Source organism: Coturnix japonica, chromosome 9, assembly GCF_054131305.1.
Source record: "Coturnix japonica strain WE chromosome 9, WE-NBRP24, whole genome shotgun sequence".
NCBI lineage: Eukaryota > Metazoa > Chordata > Aves > Galliformes > Phasianidae > Coturnix > Coturnix japonica.
Genome location: NC_140671.1, coordinates 8,040,774 through 8,055,705, shown reverse-complemented (window position 1 = coordinate 8,055,705; position 14,932 = coordinate 8,040,774). Strand labels below are relative to the sequence as shown.

Here is a 14,932-nt window from a genome sequence, read left to right as displayed (position 1 = left end):
CTTGCTTGTTTTATTTTGATACCATAGCTGGTTTTAAACAAACAAACTTCACGCTGCACTCACAGTAAATAGGTTAAGTTAACCTGACATTTCACAAAAATAAGCAACACAGATAAGACTCTTTATTTCAAAATGTTTGCAATTAAATGAGTTCATGTCAGTAAGTCATATACTTTGACATACAAAAATACCGTGCTACTGATACAGTTGAAGAATTCAATGGATTCTCCATGCAGGAGAAATTCACAGCATTATCAATACCCTCTGGGAACTTTGCTTTCCACTTCCAGGATGATTGCTGGCCCCTGCATAGCAAGTAACATTTGTCAATTAGCTAGCTCTGTACAGCATTGAGACCTTCACAAAACCAGCCACTTGCACATTGAATCCTCTCCCTCTTCTTAAGACTTCTATTAAAGCAAACATCAGGTAACTTATCTCCTACTGCCCGTCCATAACCTGCAGCTACTGCAGCTGATGATGCTGCTGTGTAGCAGTAAATTAAAGCTTAACATTGCTTTGGCTGTGGCTGGATGCCACTGACCCCACTGAAAAACAGGGGAAGAGATTCAGTCATTTTTCTCTCATCCACTGGAACAAAGGTGTTATTTATTAATCTGTCTTTGAAGTTGAGGCTAATCACAGCTGTAGCCCCTGGGGCTGATGTTTGCTTTAGTATTTCTTTCTCTCAGTGGTTTAAAAAAGTGCACATTTCTAGAACCTGTATGTGATAATACACTGCTGCAGGAGTAAACTTACTAATGCCAAGAAGCTTAACGTGACAGGTGGCTGAGAGCCACTTCAAGCTTTCAAATTCCTCTCCATGTAAAGTGAGGAAACACTGACTCTCAGAGCCAAATGAATTTTCTCCTGCTTGTCACCTGAACAGCCACCATCATCTTTGAGTCACAGCTGGACTACAGCACTACACACAGTATACCATCCCTTCTTTCCTGATGACAAGCTAAGCATACAGGACTTGGCAAACTGGACGTGTACAATAAGATTATATTTTATGCAGTGCATACAGAAAAGGTAAGTATTTCTTAAGGAAAACACAGCTAGCTCCATGAAGTAGCAGAAAAAAACACCCAAGGCTCAAGCAAGAAAGTAATATGAGAAATCTTTTGGAGATCAAAAAGGCGAGTTTTGTAAGCATGTCCACTCCAGCAAGTTCTGGGCAGCAAACAGTTCTAAATATTTTGACTTAAAAGAACTTAAACTCTAAAACCAATCATTATATTGCTTTAAAATGGAATTTCTCCAGTTTGGCACACTTTCTGTTAGGGATTTTGTTGCCATGCTCAACAGATCCAGGGCATTAGGTTGTTGACTCTTCTTGATGTGAAGTTACAACGAGTAAGTTTCACTGTAAGATGAAGCTTCCGTGTAAAGCATTCAGGCCCCAGACCATTCTTATCATTAAGTACGAGGGCAGAAATCAGAGCAGGTGTGGCTTTTCACGTTTCAGCTAAGATGAAATAGTTGCCAGTCCATTACAGGACAGCCAGGTTGGCAGCTGAGAGGCCAAAGATCACTTCAACAATCTGCCATATTTTAATATGCTGTCATCGCACAGGGCATTTCACTCCATGCAATAAAATTTGGTTTTGAAGTATCTGAAACTGCTCTATAAATAGAGGAACTAATTCTTAAAGAATTTAATGACAGAGCAACAATGAATATACATAGACTCAGAGGTGAAACATCTGTCTTCCAACCCTTAATTCCAGAAGTGAACTTTTTCTTATGCAAACAAAATCCTTAAGGCCTGGAACAGCAAAATAAAACCATGGAATAGAGATTGGACATATGGATCTGTTTCCTAATATTTAATAAATAAAATCCCAAGATGACCAGTTTCATCGTATAGAATGTAGATACAGTGTTTCTAGCTTTAAAATACAGTGCAAAGTGCATTTCTAAAGGGACGCTGTCAGGTAAAAGAAAAGTTGTCTATCATTGGAAAATAAATTGGGTGTGTAACTTACTGTACAGATACTCTGTGCATTTTGCTTGGTTTGGAGCATGAAGCCATACTTGTCCACTGAACTTTCTGGCTCTCCATGCATTTTATGTAAGAACTTCAGAAGAGTGTTTTAGAATAGAGATGAGAACATATCTACTATTCAAGGTCTGAAAAAGATACTTCATATCTAAGGTACAATGTCTGACTCAACTTGCCAGTGTCCCTTTAAATACAGCTAACCTCTGCTTCCACCCTTACCCATTGGACCTGCAGTCTAGAAAGGCTTAAAAGAGATTTATAAGCTCTATGAACATAGTTACCCTGTGGCACACTGAGGGGGAGAACACAAAAGACTACAGGCACAGGGTAGGCCAGAAACCTCCATAGTCAGTATCTTTAAAGGCAACTGTACCTGATACGTGTATGTTCATTCTTCTCTTTCTGCATTTCAGCAGCAGTATGTAAATATAGGCCAAATTCTCTAACGGGAACACAGCAAAGACATCTTCTGTTTTCCTCACTCAGGTCCTGCTGAGTGATACATGCTTGTCAAGTATAACACTCCACAGTGTATTAAGAGTCCCTTTGTATATAAAGCCTTCTTTGCTGTGTGAGTCCCTAGAGAGAGCCCAGTGCTTCTCCAAATCGGATTTTCTGTCCAGCTTTAAGGTGGAATTTGAAGTCCTTGGGTGCCTCAAAGATTAACACAATCGTCGAGCCTAAGTTAAATTCCCCTAAATGTTCTCCCTTCCTCATGGGGATTCCCTCCTTGTTGTTGTTGGATATGAAGCTGAAGTCGTTGTAGGAACCTTTTGAGTAACGTGGACTGTTGGTATGCAAGTCCTGTAAAGAGAAGGAAGAGACTGTTACTTGAGTGTTTCAGTCTTATTATCAGTAGAGCTGTAGCCTTTGGGTATCAAGGCATTTTCAATGCAGAACCTTACAATTCAAAAATGCAACAAGAATATTAAAAAGAAAAAAAGTCTATAGTGCAGGTAGCTCCCTATGAGTGAGTCAGTGCAGAACATCAGAGTGAAACAATTTAATAGGATATTCATTTTTTACTGTTCTTCCATCATGCTTTACAAACCTCAGCAGTCAAAACCAGAAAGCTACCTGTCAGTAAACATACTCACCTGGTCAAAGTAGATGCGGATAGAGCCCACGTTTGTTGCTCCTACAGCTGTTAAAGAGAAGAAGCCATGTTTCCAGTCACCTGTAAGGACAACCCGTTCGTTGTGGCAAAACAGTTCCTTGATCCAGCGAGCAACTCCAGGATTCACAGACATCAAAGAACCTGCAATAGTGAGAAAATAATCAAACTCAACTATTAGTTGCATAACAGTACTGTAACGATGTCTGGATGTAAGTGCATCTACTTCATATGTTGAACCTGACAGCTGCATTTCATTTAATTCCTTTGTTTTGGCCAGTCATAACTTCAATCTGGCATCTGAGATTTCTCAAACTTTGTGGCAGGTCTTTATCTTCCCTCAGAGTGTTTGAAATCAAATCCAAGACTTCAGGATTGAGGACCAAGAAATAAACTCTTTTTGCTGAGCTAGAGAACAATGGTCTTCAAAGAGGAAGACAAAACCATCTGAAGCCAGCTCTGCTAGAGTTATTGTTTGGCTCTATCTTCTTTGCCAAATACAGGAACAGAGATCATATTTTAAGGTACTGTTTGCTCTGACTTGCAGAACTGTATTTCATATGCAAATGTTTTTTTTCCTGGGAGGGAATAGGATCAGCCTGGGTCAACAATTGCTTCCAAGAATTAGGAAAGCCTGAATGCAATATCACTGCTTTCACCATTCACATGTGATTAAATCTGGTAAACTATATTACCTTAGACTTCATAACCATGTGTGATAAAGCACCATGCTCCCATTATCTAAAATGTACAACTGCTCCACTGGCACATCTCATCCAGCACTGGCCTGCTTCCACCCACAGCCCCTCTGCATTAATTTTCTAGAAGAAAAGTACCTGGAAAATGACGGCGGTGTGACACCCTCCAGTCAGTGGGTGAGTGGAAGCAGTGATAATCCCCTGGTGCAAGGTAGATTACACAGTGGTAGAGCTCATTCCCTTCCTTTGTGACTAGTTGTTGCTGAAATGAGTTGCCAGGTGGGACTGCACAGAAAAAAAGGAGTTAAAAGGTACTCTTCATGCCATCATCTACCATAGCTGAGCAGCCTGTATTAGAAACAATAGACTAAATGCAGTCTGCGTGTGTTAAGACTAGAAATAGCCCCAAGAATCCACTATTTCAATGTATTCTTTTTCCTTTACAAAATGAGATTAGATCCTGTACCGTTTTAAACATTTTGGAAATTCATCAATTTCTGCTGTGCTGCTTAGGGAATATAAACTCCAAAACTGAAATCCACTGCAACGTGGATGTTTTCCTAAAGCTACCATTTGAAGTAACAGAATCTGTGAAGAGTTCTTAGGTTTATGAAGTTCTCTGTTGAGATCATGTTGAAAATAAGCCTGCTGTTAGCAGAACTTGGTCTCTCCAGTCCCCTCTGCAGTTCAGCAAAATGTGTTGCTCTTATCAAAACTGAAGGCAATGAAGACGGTGCTCAAGGTGCAGCAGAAGCAGTGACAGCACTTAGCAGTAAAGGCACAGTGTTTCTGCACAAAATGCACTGGGAAGCATCCAATCTTTGCTAACCAGGTGCTCAAGCACATGGTCTGTCAGCAGAAATGCTAAAGCACTGTTACCATGGCAGACCTTGGAGTCACTGTAATTATTCAGATAACCACAGAAAATAGAACCAACCAATTAAACTGGGAGAGAATTAGAACAAGTCAGGTAGTGCAAGCTACTGATAGTGAAAGAAAAACTACTTTTATTCCTAAAAATATAACAAATATGAGAACAGCTTTTCTTCCTGGAAATGTGATGTCTATGAACACTTAGAATAGGCAGAGCAAGACAGGTGCGAGAGTCAGAACTTACCCTCACTGAAACGCAAGTCCTCTGTGCTGATGCGAGGTCCCAGGAAAGACTCCAGAGAATAAGTCACCCCTTTTACTTGCTCCACTTCACAGTTCTTTACTTGTCCAAAGTTAAGGATCTTTCCATCAGAGGGACTAATCTACAGCACAGACAGAAAAAGGAAATGCAGTGGGAATTTATGCTTTCCTCACCATCCACCACAGCAAGCAGACAAGTTTCTTGGTGGGGAGACTTTTACATTTCCCTTCACTCACCACACTGTGCACGCAGCAAACTGGCCGTGCTTGTGGCTTCAGCTTCCTGCGAAAGAATTCACTGAGGTTTCTGTAGTGATGCAAATCTTCTACAGCTGCCTCCTTCATGTTCACACCAAACGTCCAGATGTACAGGCTATAAACAGGCTTCCGGAGCCATGTGGGCAGCTCCACCTGATTCAGACGACCCCAGGCTCGTGAAAGCAGTCGAGTTGGTACTGACTTGTACAGAGCAACCTGAAGGAAGAATTAATTACATCACATCATTCAGTTCCTCCCATAAAGAAAAAAGAATCAAGCTGTTTATGCTAACAATTCCCTTAACACAAATGAATTAGCTTTTAAGCAGAGAAAAGAAGTAAACACCGCACTTAGATCCTCACTCCTTCCATTCTGGTGACAACATATGAGGGATAGGATGAACTTACTATGAGCTTACACTGAAGCCAGGAACTCTACTCCCTTGCAGGCTAAAGCTTCAGATTCAAGTTACTGGAAACCGCCCCGTGTGAGGCTTACAAGAAAAGGTATTTCACACATGGTAGTGGAATACTTCTCAGAAAAGCTTAACATTAACACTGTATTACTATTTGTGAACAACCAAATGAAAAATGACAGAAAAATAACGCATCTCCCAATGACAGTATTTTCTATATTCCAGTATCTTTGATATGCATACAGTTGAAGAAATATACCTATGTCAATGCACCTAAACTGGTATAAGTTAATGCCAGCCTTACTCCTTCTCCTGCAACAAAGGTGATAATCACTAAAGTGCCTACAGTTCTGCAGAAATACATTTACCTTTGGGCTTACACCAAAGCATGCATTTAATAGCAAGAAAAAACAAATGAAACAGTGTTGGTAAGAAGTATTCTACTGATGTAGTAGGACAGATGACAGCACACCCCTGTTGGTAACTGCAGCTTCTGAGCTCTGTGTAACCCACAGTGTGTGACCATGTAGGAGGTAGCACAGAAAATGAGCCTCTGAGACCAGTTTTCATGTTTCAAGCAGTGTAACTCAGCTGTATTTCACTCCCAAGATATTTTTTAGTTATTTTTAAATTATTGTTTTGTTTGGTTTGTTTTTTTCCTTAGCAAGACTCATCATTTATTCTCAATCATATTCACTACCATGTCTTGCACAGCACAGCAATAAACACAAACGAGCGCACGCTGGCTGAGAGCTTGTCCATCCTATCAAACACAGTGACATAGGATTTGACTTGGAAATCACCATTCTGCACATGAAAATAGTGACATTTCAGCAATAAACAACCGACTTAATCTTGCTTCAACTAAAATCGTCTAAATCAACAGTGCTCCAGCTGAAGTAATAAAGAAAAATAATGCTTTGCCATTCTGACATGCCTTATACAGTGTTGATTTGTAAAATCAGTTTTGCTCAGTTTCCCACCAGCACTGAGAGCACACAGCTGCAACTGTGAAGTCACAGAAACTGTCACTGCTATTTCCTACAGCCTTTCTTTTCCAAAGCATCTGGTTTTCAAGTTGATGGGATGAAACCAATCAGAATTCAAAGGAAATCCAAGAACTGCAATTCTGTTACAGTTTTCAATCAAAACATTAATGTGGTTGTTGCAGATGCAGAGAACACCTCCATGCAGGGCTGCCTGCAGACTACTCTCATCGGTGTCAGAGCAGAGATCTGCATTAGTGTATTATTTGAAAGGGCTGAATTACAATATTAAAAAAAAAAAAAAAGAAAGAAAAATTGAAAAACAAAGCCTTAACAAAAAGAACAGGAGAGCATTTCAGTGTGGCCAGGAAAGGGAACTGGACAAGTAACGTGCTCTGCATTATCCCTGACTTCGTATTTTGAGGCAACTGAATTAATTCAGAAGTTTCTGATGATTTTTGTGGGTAAACCATTAAGAGGACAAATAAATTCTCAGCTACTGAAAAATTACTTATCTGTGAAGCAATTAGTCACAACAGTTCTAAACAGTAAAATTAAAGGGATAAGAGCCTGCATCTCTCTGCCTTCATGCTAGTGATGTTCATACCTGTTCTAATATTAAGGACCTTTCCACCCAGCTGCTGCCAGCTCCCTTCAGCACCACACAGCTAACAGACATGAAGCACAAGAGACCTGCTCGCACTTACCCTGCTCACAGGCCTCCATCCCACTCTGGTCAAGGGCTTAAGAGCACCAAAAGGCAGAAGGTAATAGAGAATAGTCAGAGGCCAAGAACGGAGTTTCAGAGCAGGCCTAGACATACAGCTTAGCTGGCCCAACCTTCGCCTCAGGGCCAGCTGGGGAAATTGCAACCTGAAAGATTACATACACAACATCAGAGGGTCAGCCATCTCAGCATCAGAACCACCAGCTGCTGGTAGCTGGGGGTGATTTATCCTACTCATCTTAAAGATCCATTCTGCAAGTCCTTACTCCTTTATTTTGGCAAGTTCTTCCCAAAATAGAGGACCAGTACAGTACTCTTCATCGGAGTAACAACATAACATGATAGTTTACAATGCAAACAACAGAGAGCAAAGATCCTTCTTTCAAAAATCAGAAGATTACACCCCCAGAAAATGCTGCTCCTGACTGCTCCATCTCTAGGACAGCCAAGGTAGAAAGCCAGAACCCTGCGATTCCGGGACATCAATCCCAGCACTGTATGGGGGAGCAACAATGAGCAGAATATAATTAAAGAAATCCCTGAGATCTAAGAAACAGAAGTCCCCATAGCACTCATGTGTTGAAGGAACCTTGACTAGATGGTGTCTTAAATGGGACACAGGAGTCAAACACAGACCTGCTGGTTGTTAACTGTCTCAAGGGAACAGGCGTATGAGAAACAACAGGAGTAGCACTCCTGAGTTAGTAACGTAATGCTCCAATAACTGACTCCAGAAGATGTCTTTCCAGGTCTTAAATATTAACTGGGTACCCTTGGTGCTGAACAGAGAACAGGTGGAACAAAGCTGATACTGCTGGTGCTGCACGATAACCCAGTCTCTATAGCTTAATCACTCCTTTGCCTCATAACCAACTGCACCAAAGACTTTTCATACAGTGGATTTCCTGACTGAAAGCAACTTCAGCACAAATGGCTGCAGGCAGACTTTGAATGTGCGACCCTCCAAGGGAAAAAGCTGCTCCTTAGAGCACTGCGTACCTCGGTTCAGACCCTTGTGGCAGGAGGTCAGGACGAGAGACCCACCGGGTCCCCATTTATTCTTTGGATTTGCTCATGAAGAAGATTTGGACTAAACCATTTCTGACACCACCCGAGTCACATTATCAAATAGAATATCAAAATACTCAAGTCTGCTGGGCACTGCCTTAAATCCGAGCCAGGAATGTTCTCCCTACTCTGCTGCAGACAGAATGCCTGCAACCAGGATGCAGCTGTGTGTGCATGGACTGGAAGGGTACACTCTGGATGCTCTGAACAACTCTGCTTTACACCAGACTATATGATATGAAGTACGAACTACTACTTTTCAGAGTGGAAAAAAGCTGGGAATCTAAAAAGGAAATTTTCGTGCCAACATGTTATTTTCAAAACATGGATCAGAATTAAAATACGACATAGGCAGGGGACATCTGTCACCACTTTGGGATGCAAGATGGTGCTTTTGGCTCACTGATCCACCATTAAAAAAAAACATAAAAACTCAGATCTGTGCATCACAAAGCAAGGAAAACAAGATAGCAGCCAACACCTAAGGAGATGAAGTGCTGTCTCAGCACGTGTAAAGCTACTTTCTCAGTGGGAGGTAGGACTCACTCAACATGGGAATAGGAAGGGGCGCTCCATGTCCTTTCTCCCACTCATCACCTGCCAGCCTGCAGTCTGCTTGAGGCCGGCAGGGTTGGTGCCAGGCTCAGCATCATGCCAAGGTCCTGCTCCCCTGCCACGCTCCCCCCCCCACTGCAGTTGCTGGCGGACCAATCCCATCCGAGCTGCATCCTGGCAGCGCACTCCAGAGCCCTGGGGCTCCCCGCTGCTTGGCCTGGTTTCAGAGCAGTCCCTGGGCTAATCTCCCTATTTTCCTCATGATGGAGAACGGGAAAAAGGAAAGAAAACCTCTTCGTTCCCCTTGTCACATAACAGCATGCCCTTCTCTGACAATTCAATGCATAAGGAGCTTTATAGTAATTAGGCCAAACAAAAGCTTTGCAGATGGCTGTCACTCCTCCTGCCCAGAAACCCTCCCATCCTCCCTCCCTTTTTTCTCCCTTCAGACACCATTCCTGCAAAGCAGAAAACACCGCACAGTACCTGAATCGAGCTCTCCTATTTGGTGTCTCACCGGCAGAGCCAGCCGGGCTGTCCAGCTGTGGGTGTGGGTCCCCGGCACAGCTGCTGCTGCCACCGTTCCCTGAACGCAGCCTCCGGACATGAATTTTAACTTTGTGGAGGTTGTAGCAAGAGGGTGGAGGGTTAGATAAAGCTTTACAGCATCTCACCATTTCCCTGTGTGCAGATCAGGTCCCTGCAGGGCGTTTGACTGACACATTGTCAGGGCGACGGCTGGATGCAAGGCTCAGTCTTTTTTCCTCTACCTCTCCTTTCTTTGCTTGCTCCGGCACAGGAGGGAGGACACGACGTCACTGTTTCTAGTTCTCCTGCTGGTTTGTCTCTGGATTCCCCCTCTGTTTCCCACTTGAATTTCTGCTACAAGGGTTGCAGCTATTGCAAACAAACAGGCATTGTGTCACATTTCAAAATCCCACTACAAAGACGACTGTGCACAAGATAAAAACAAGCCCTCCATAGACACAGTCCTCGCTTCTCCCTCGTCCTAGCCGCCATGGAAGCTCAGTTCTCCAAGGAACACGCTGCAGTCCCAGGCTGCTGGGCACCGAGGCTCCGTAAAGCAGCCCACCAGTCTTGTGCTGCTAACCTCAGCAGTGGCCTGAATATGAGGCTGGGAGGCGGAGCAGAGCGGAGAAGAGGAGGAGATAATTCCCAGCTTCAATTCTGCAGTGCAGCAGCTGCAGCTAAAGCAGTTCTGGACCATTTGGCACCAAAAATCCCCTCCTGCTCCTACCTCCCACCTTGAGAAGAAGGAAAAGAAGCCCTTTCCCTTTCACAAACTCTTGCCAGATGCCAACATCCATCCCCTGGAATCTCCATCTTAGAAGATGCCCAGGCAGCAGGTAAGGGACACTTCTACAAATACCCAAATACTTAGTAAATAAGTCAGCTTTAGGGCCAGCCTGTGAATAAGTTATAAAGGTGTTAATGTATCTTTTATGTGGCTCTCAATACCACCACAAGTTTATGTCCAGCAGAACTAAAATGCTGGGTAAAAACATGGGTAAAGGGAGTTGGTTTTTTTCTTGGCTGGTTGTTGGTGATGCTTTTTTGTTTATTTTAGTGACAAAATGCTGCAGTATTTCTATCCCTGAATCATGAGCAAATATAGAGATACGTTTCCCCCTCAGACCACATCTCAAACCCAGATTTCCTGCCTCCCATGTTGTCTGTATTTGGGTTGCTAAGGCAGACTGAAACTGAAAGGGGAAGCACAATCAGAATTAAACCAAGTACCCAGTAGTTTAGGGACTGACACTACAATAGTTATGCACTTCTCTTACTTCTGTGATAGTATGGGTTAAATATATATCTCCATGAAAGCTGTGTGTCTTGTAGAGTAGATAAAAAGAGCACTGGTGCTGAGGTAAGGGAAAGGGCTGCATTTCATTTGAGATAAGCCAGGAGAAGTGGGAGGGACAGCATGAAAATCTAGAACTAGCTCAACTTCCTGCTCAGGCCTCAAAAGGAAAATGTTCCAAGAACCACGTATTATGATTGGCCCTCGACTCCAAATAGTTCAGATATTCCCTAGAAACACCCCTGAAGTGCCTGCACGGTGAGAATCTTTCAAGAAGAAAAGGGTGACGTGGTGTCCTGTGTCACAGGAAGCTCCAAGCCCTGCCTTTATTGTTGTTCAAGCTGAATGATAACAACTCCACTAAAAAGAAAAGAAATACCCCAAATCTTACCAAGATTCAAAGCAAAGGAACAAGGAGCACAGCGGGGTTATTTCTGCTATCCTGCCAGGAATGCTGCAAGTTGCCAACATTTAAATAAATAAATAAAGAGGATTTCAAATAGGAAAAAAAAAAAAGTGCAATTGACAACACAGTTTCCAAAGGCACTTTGGAGTAAATGAAAACCACCCTGGTACTGAGTCTTCACTCACACTTCACACAACACTGTGAAGCAGTTTGCATTGGTGGCTGCTCCAGGCCTGGCTGGCACCCTGCCCCACCTCAGCATCTCTCTACCTACACGTGTCTCCGCAGGGATCAGGGATGTCCAGCCGTGATCTCTTCCAACAGAAGCTCAGTTTCATACCCCAGATGTTTTCATGGAACCGTATTCTAGACTATGCAAACTAGACTCCGCATGGAGCAAGTCCATCTGCTCCCTGAAAGTGAATGGATGCTGAAATGTTCTGCTGCCCAATGCAATGGGGAGCACCACCCTTTAGTTTAACTTCTTTTTTAAATGTGCTCCAAGAGAAATTCTGCTCCAGGAATGGCCAATTATTGCCATTACGAGGCTTTTTCCTCCACTCACTCAAAAGAATCAGTTCAGATGAGCATGACAACCTATGTTTCTCTTTAAGTTCTGTTCTACTGACCTCATTACATTCACCAAGATGCAGATACCTGAGTGCTTAAGTGCTGTCATACATGGCAGGCTGCCATTCCCCCAGCTGCCCCACAGGCAATTCACAGCTGAAACAAAAATCTACACACCATAGTTTGAGCAACCCGCTCTAGTGGGAGGTGTCCTTGCCCACAGCAGGGGAGCTGGGACATGATCATCTGCAAGGTCCTTTTCACGTAGTGATGATACAGTATAAATCCCTAGAGAAGCATTATCTATCAGTGCTGAAGGCTAACTCTAAATAAACTGAGCTACCATTGTATTGGGTATCAGTAGAATAAATATTTAACCAGGGACTGCCCAGAACCTGAAGGCCTTGAAGTGAACGTTAATGAGGACAGTTGGTAACACAACTTGGGAAGAAAACCCCAAGTTCACATTTCCTGAACTACCTTCAATGTAATGCTGAGATTCACACCCACAGGTCAATTAGAGCCCTGCCGGAGTGAAGACCCGTCCCATGATCAGCCATAGTAATGGCAGCAGCATCCGCGCAGCTGTAATTGCTATGGACCAGCTGTGTGGGGCTGGAGCGGAGCACTAAGCGCTGTGTGGAAGGATGGAAGGATGGCTGCGTGTGATCCAGCTGTGGGAAAGCACCGCAATAAGGCAGCAGCCTGCCCCGGGTGTGCGATGAGTGACTCAATGCACACGGGGACGAACCCGCTTTCCGGAGCACAACAGCAAAGTGTTTTCTGCCGGCTTCTATAAGCTCAAATAAGCTCAAATATAACCTCCCACCCAATGGCCCCACCGCAATGTCCTTTCCGTGCTGCCTGGAGCCTTACCCTGGGGCTTTTCATACGCCTGCATCAAGTCCAACGTGTAACCGTCCTTCAGACCCACGGGTCACTTTGAACCCGTACGCGTGAATCACCGGCCTTGGAACGCGCTCCCCGGCAGCTCGCGGCCCCAGCTCTCACTTTCTCCACTTGGAGCCGAACTCCCGTTTAAAAAACGCACCGTTTCCATCCCAACGTTTCATCGCGGATCCGCCCCCAGCGCTACGGCCCGGCAGCACCGGCAGCACGCGGTACGGGCACGTGGGAAAGGCCGGGCGGCCCCGGGGCTGCTGCACCGCCCGAGGCTGCTCCAGCTCCTTCACAGCGAGACCTTTCCCTGCGTTGTGTTAGTTAGGCTGGGGGAGGAGCGGTATTTTAAGCAGGGTTTGTTTGAGTTTTTAAATATAAGCCCGTAGAAACCCCTCCTTCCCTTCCCCTCTCACCCCCCGATGGTTCAATAGTCTCAAAACTCTCTCCTCCTAAACAGGACAAGAAGTTGAATTTACTTTTGCAAAGCGACGCATCAACGTGCGGCAACCAAAGCAGCCGGACCCACCCAACAACGCCCATCCCCGAGCCGCGACCCCCCGCAGTTCCGTGCGGACCCACCCGAGGTAAGTCCCGAGCGAGCCGGGTCGTCGCGCCGCCGCTGCTGCAGCTTCCAGAAGGTCGGAGCTCAGCGCCGGGCCGCCCCGCAGCACGATCGGTACCGACGGTACCCACGGCTGCCGTCTGACTCCGTGCGAGCACGGGATGGGGCTCCGAGCCTTAAGGAAGCGGCGCGGGGCCGCCCAGCCCCGCGGGGAGGAGCCGGGGAGAGGAGGAGGGGGACCGGAACGAGGGCACAGCGCCGCCTCCGGGATGGGGGACGCGTGGGGACGGGGGGGTCCTGCCCTCCGCGGGGCTTCGGTGCGGCACGAAGGGAAGCGCCCCGCAGCATAAAGCCCGCAGCATAAAGCCCGCAGCCCGGTGCTCGGGGTGCTGAGCTCTGGTCGGCACCCAGCAACGCAAATGAAGAATAAATAAGAGATCCAGCATCCATAGACTGTGCTTCATTCTTCCAAAGCAATGCAGGTTGGATAAAAGAACATAGACATGTACAGCTCTTCCCTGAACTTGCTCCACGCCTCTTACTGTAACACTACACATCTCTCAGCTATGGGCCAAGGAAAGCACTTTCTGTATCAGATATCGTGTATCTCCTGCTGCACAAACACCCCCTGGCACAGTTTCTAATATCAATAGGCAGGCCATGTTATTCCTCCCTTTGAGACTCAAGACCTTAAATCTGTACCCAAGCACTTCCCCACAGCATTAAGCCATTTTAAGAGACTCTTACTGACATCTGAAGTGCCAGATGTCACTACAGCTCAGTTCCCCTGTGGGTTTACTGGTTTTGCTGGTGCTGTCATCCAACAGGAGATCCTTGCACAAAAATCTAAGTCACTTCATTACATCAGGACAGTCTATGGAAGCAAAGGACAAGCACAAGAAATTCCTCCTACCAGAATGAAGTTCCAGTCACCTTGGTCATAGGAACTCTCTCTTTAGCCCAGGTCTCTCTGAGCTGATCCTTGCTGGTATTCACAGTACAAGACACACTAAGGTGTCAGTCAGCTCAAGCTATTAGCGACATGATGTCTCAAGAAAACTACAGGTGTGCTAGAGAAACAACAGTGATACCCACTATGTACCTCTACAACGTGGAGATTCTCTGCTTGCATAACATGATGATGACCTACTGCATTTCTGACTACTGCTCAGAAGAGAAGAAACCTGCTTTACTCACAGGGTGCCGGATGGATCATGGTGTGTGTGCGCACATGAACACAATGGTGGTACATCAGAGCTGGGTGCTGCAGCAGCAGGCTCAGCACTGAGGCCATGTGAAGCAGCTTCTCTTTCTGTATCACTCTCAAGGCCAATTAAATTGCACTGAGGCTCTTTTCACCTATGCAAAGGCTTATAGCCCTCTAGAAACAACACCCCTCTTTTCCTCAATCCTAAGTGTGCTTCCAGGGATGCAAAAGCAGAAAGAGAGAATAATGGAAACCGAGAGCTCAGCTAAAAAAGACCCTTCACATCCTAATAAAAAGGCAACAGTGCAGCTCTTATTTTTCTTGAATTCTTAATTGTTCAGAATATTTCTTTCAACGTCTGAACGCAGTTTCTGTTTCCTCTACTCTCAGGCTTCCTTTCCCTCCCACAGAAGCATCCAACAGAACTCAAGTGTATCAGGAAGGACCAGAACAACTTCTCACTGTGATTTCTTTAGAGCTTTTTCATTAAAAGCAATAT

At 44.9% G+C, this 14,932-nt stretch overlaps 1 protein-coding gene and 2 long non-coding RNA genes across 18 annotated transcripts in view; 2 read left to right on the top strand and 1 right to left on the bottom strand.

The window, feature by feature from the left end:
• Window positions 1-100: 100 nt before the first annotated feature.
• The window catches only part of PISD (phosphatidylserine decarboxylase), a 22,992-nt gene continuing 8,160 nt past the window's right edge, over window positions 101-14,932 (bottom strand). For 2 of the 14 annotated variants that reach the window (XM_085556088.1, XM_085556089.1), the window contains exons 4-9: window positions 7,321-7,486; window positions 5,192-5,428; window positions 4,938-5,076; window positions 3,959-4,105; window positions 3,106-3,266; window positions 101-2,812 (exon numbers count right to left, since the gene is read on the bottom strand). In XM_085556088.1, coding sequence (XP_085412214.1) covers window positions 2,588-2,812; window positions 3,106-3,266; window positions 3,959-4,105; window positions 4,938-5,076; window positions 5,192-5,428; window positions 7,321-7,434 — 1,023 coding nt within the window. In that variant the 5' untranslated portion in view covers window positions 7,435-7,486 and the 3' untranslated portion in view covers window positions 101-2,587. Of the gene's footprint in view, window positions 2,813-3,105; window positions 3,267-3,958; window positions 4,106-4,937; window positions 5,077-5,191; window positions 5,429-7,320; window positions 8,963-9,449; window positions 10,020-11,179; window positions 13,379-14,932 lie in introns of those variants that run through there. The other 12 variants (XM_015877930.2, XM_085556083.1, XM_085556086.1 and 9 more) reach the window with 11 other exon arrangements.
• On the top strand, window positions 3,197-3,639 carry LOC116654120 (uncharacterized). Its single transcript, XR_004309050.2, has 2 exons — window positions 3,197-3,334; window positions 3,449-3,639. It is a non-coding gene; the product is annotated as an uncharacterized LOC116654120 (long non-coding RNA).
• Window positions 10,165-14,932, top strand: part of LOC146759666 (uncharacterized) — a 14,533-nt gene continuing 9,765 nt past the window's right edge. For all 3 annotated transcript variants that reach the window (XR_014949170.1, XR_014949169.1, XR_014949168.1), the window contains exons 1-2: window positions 10,165-10,330; window positions 13,122-13,248. This is a non-coding gene — a long non-coding RNA (uncharacterized LOC146759666). The remainder of the gene's footprint in view (window positions 10,331-13,121; window positions 13,249-14,932) is intronic.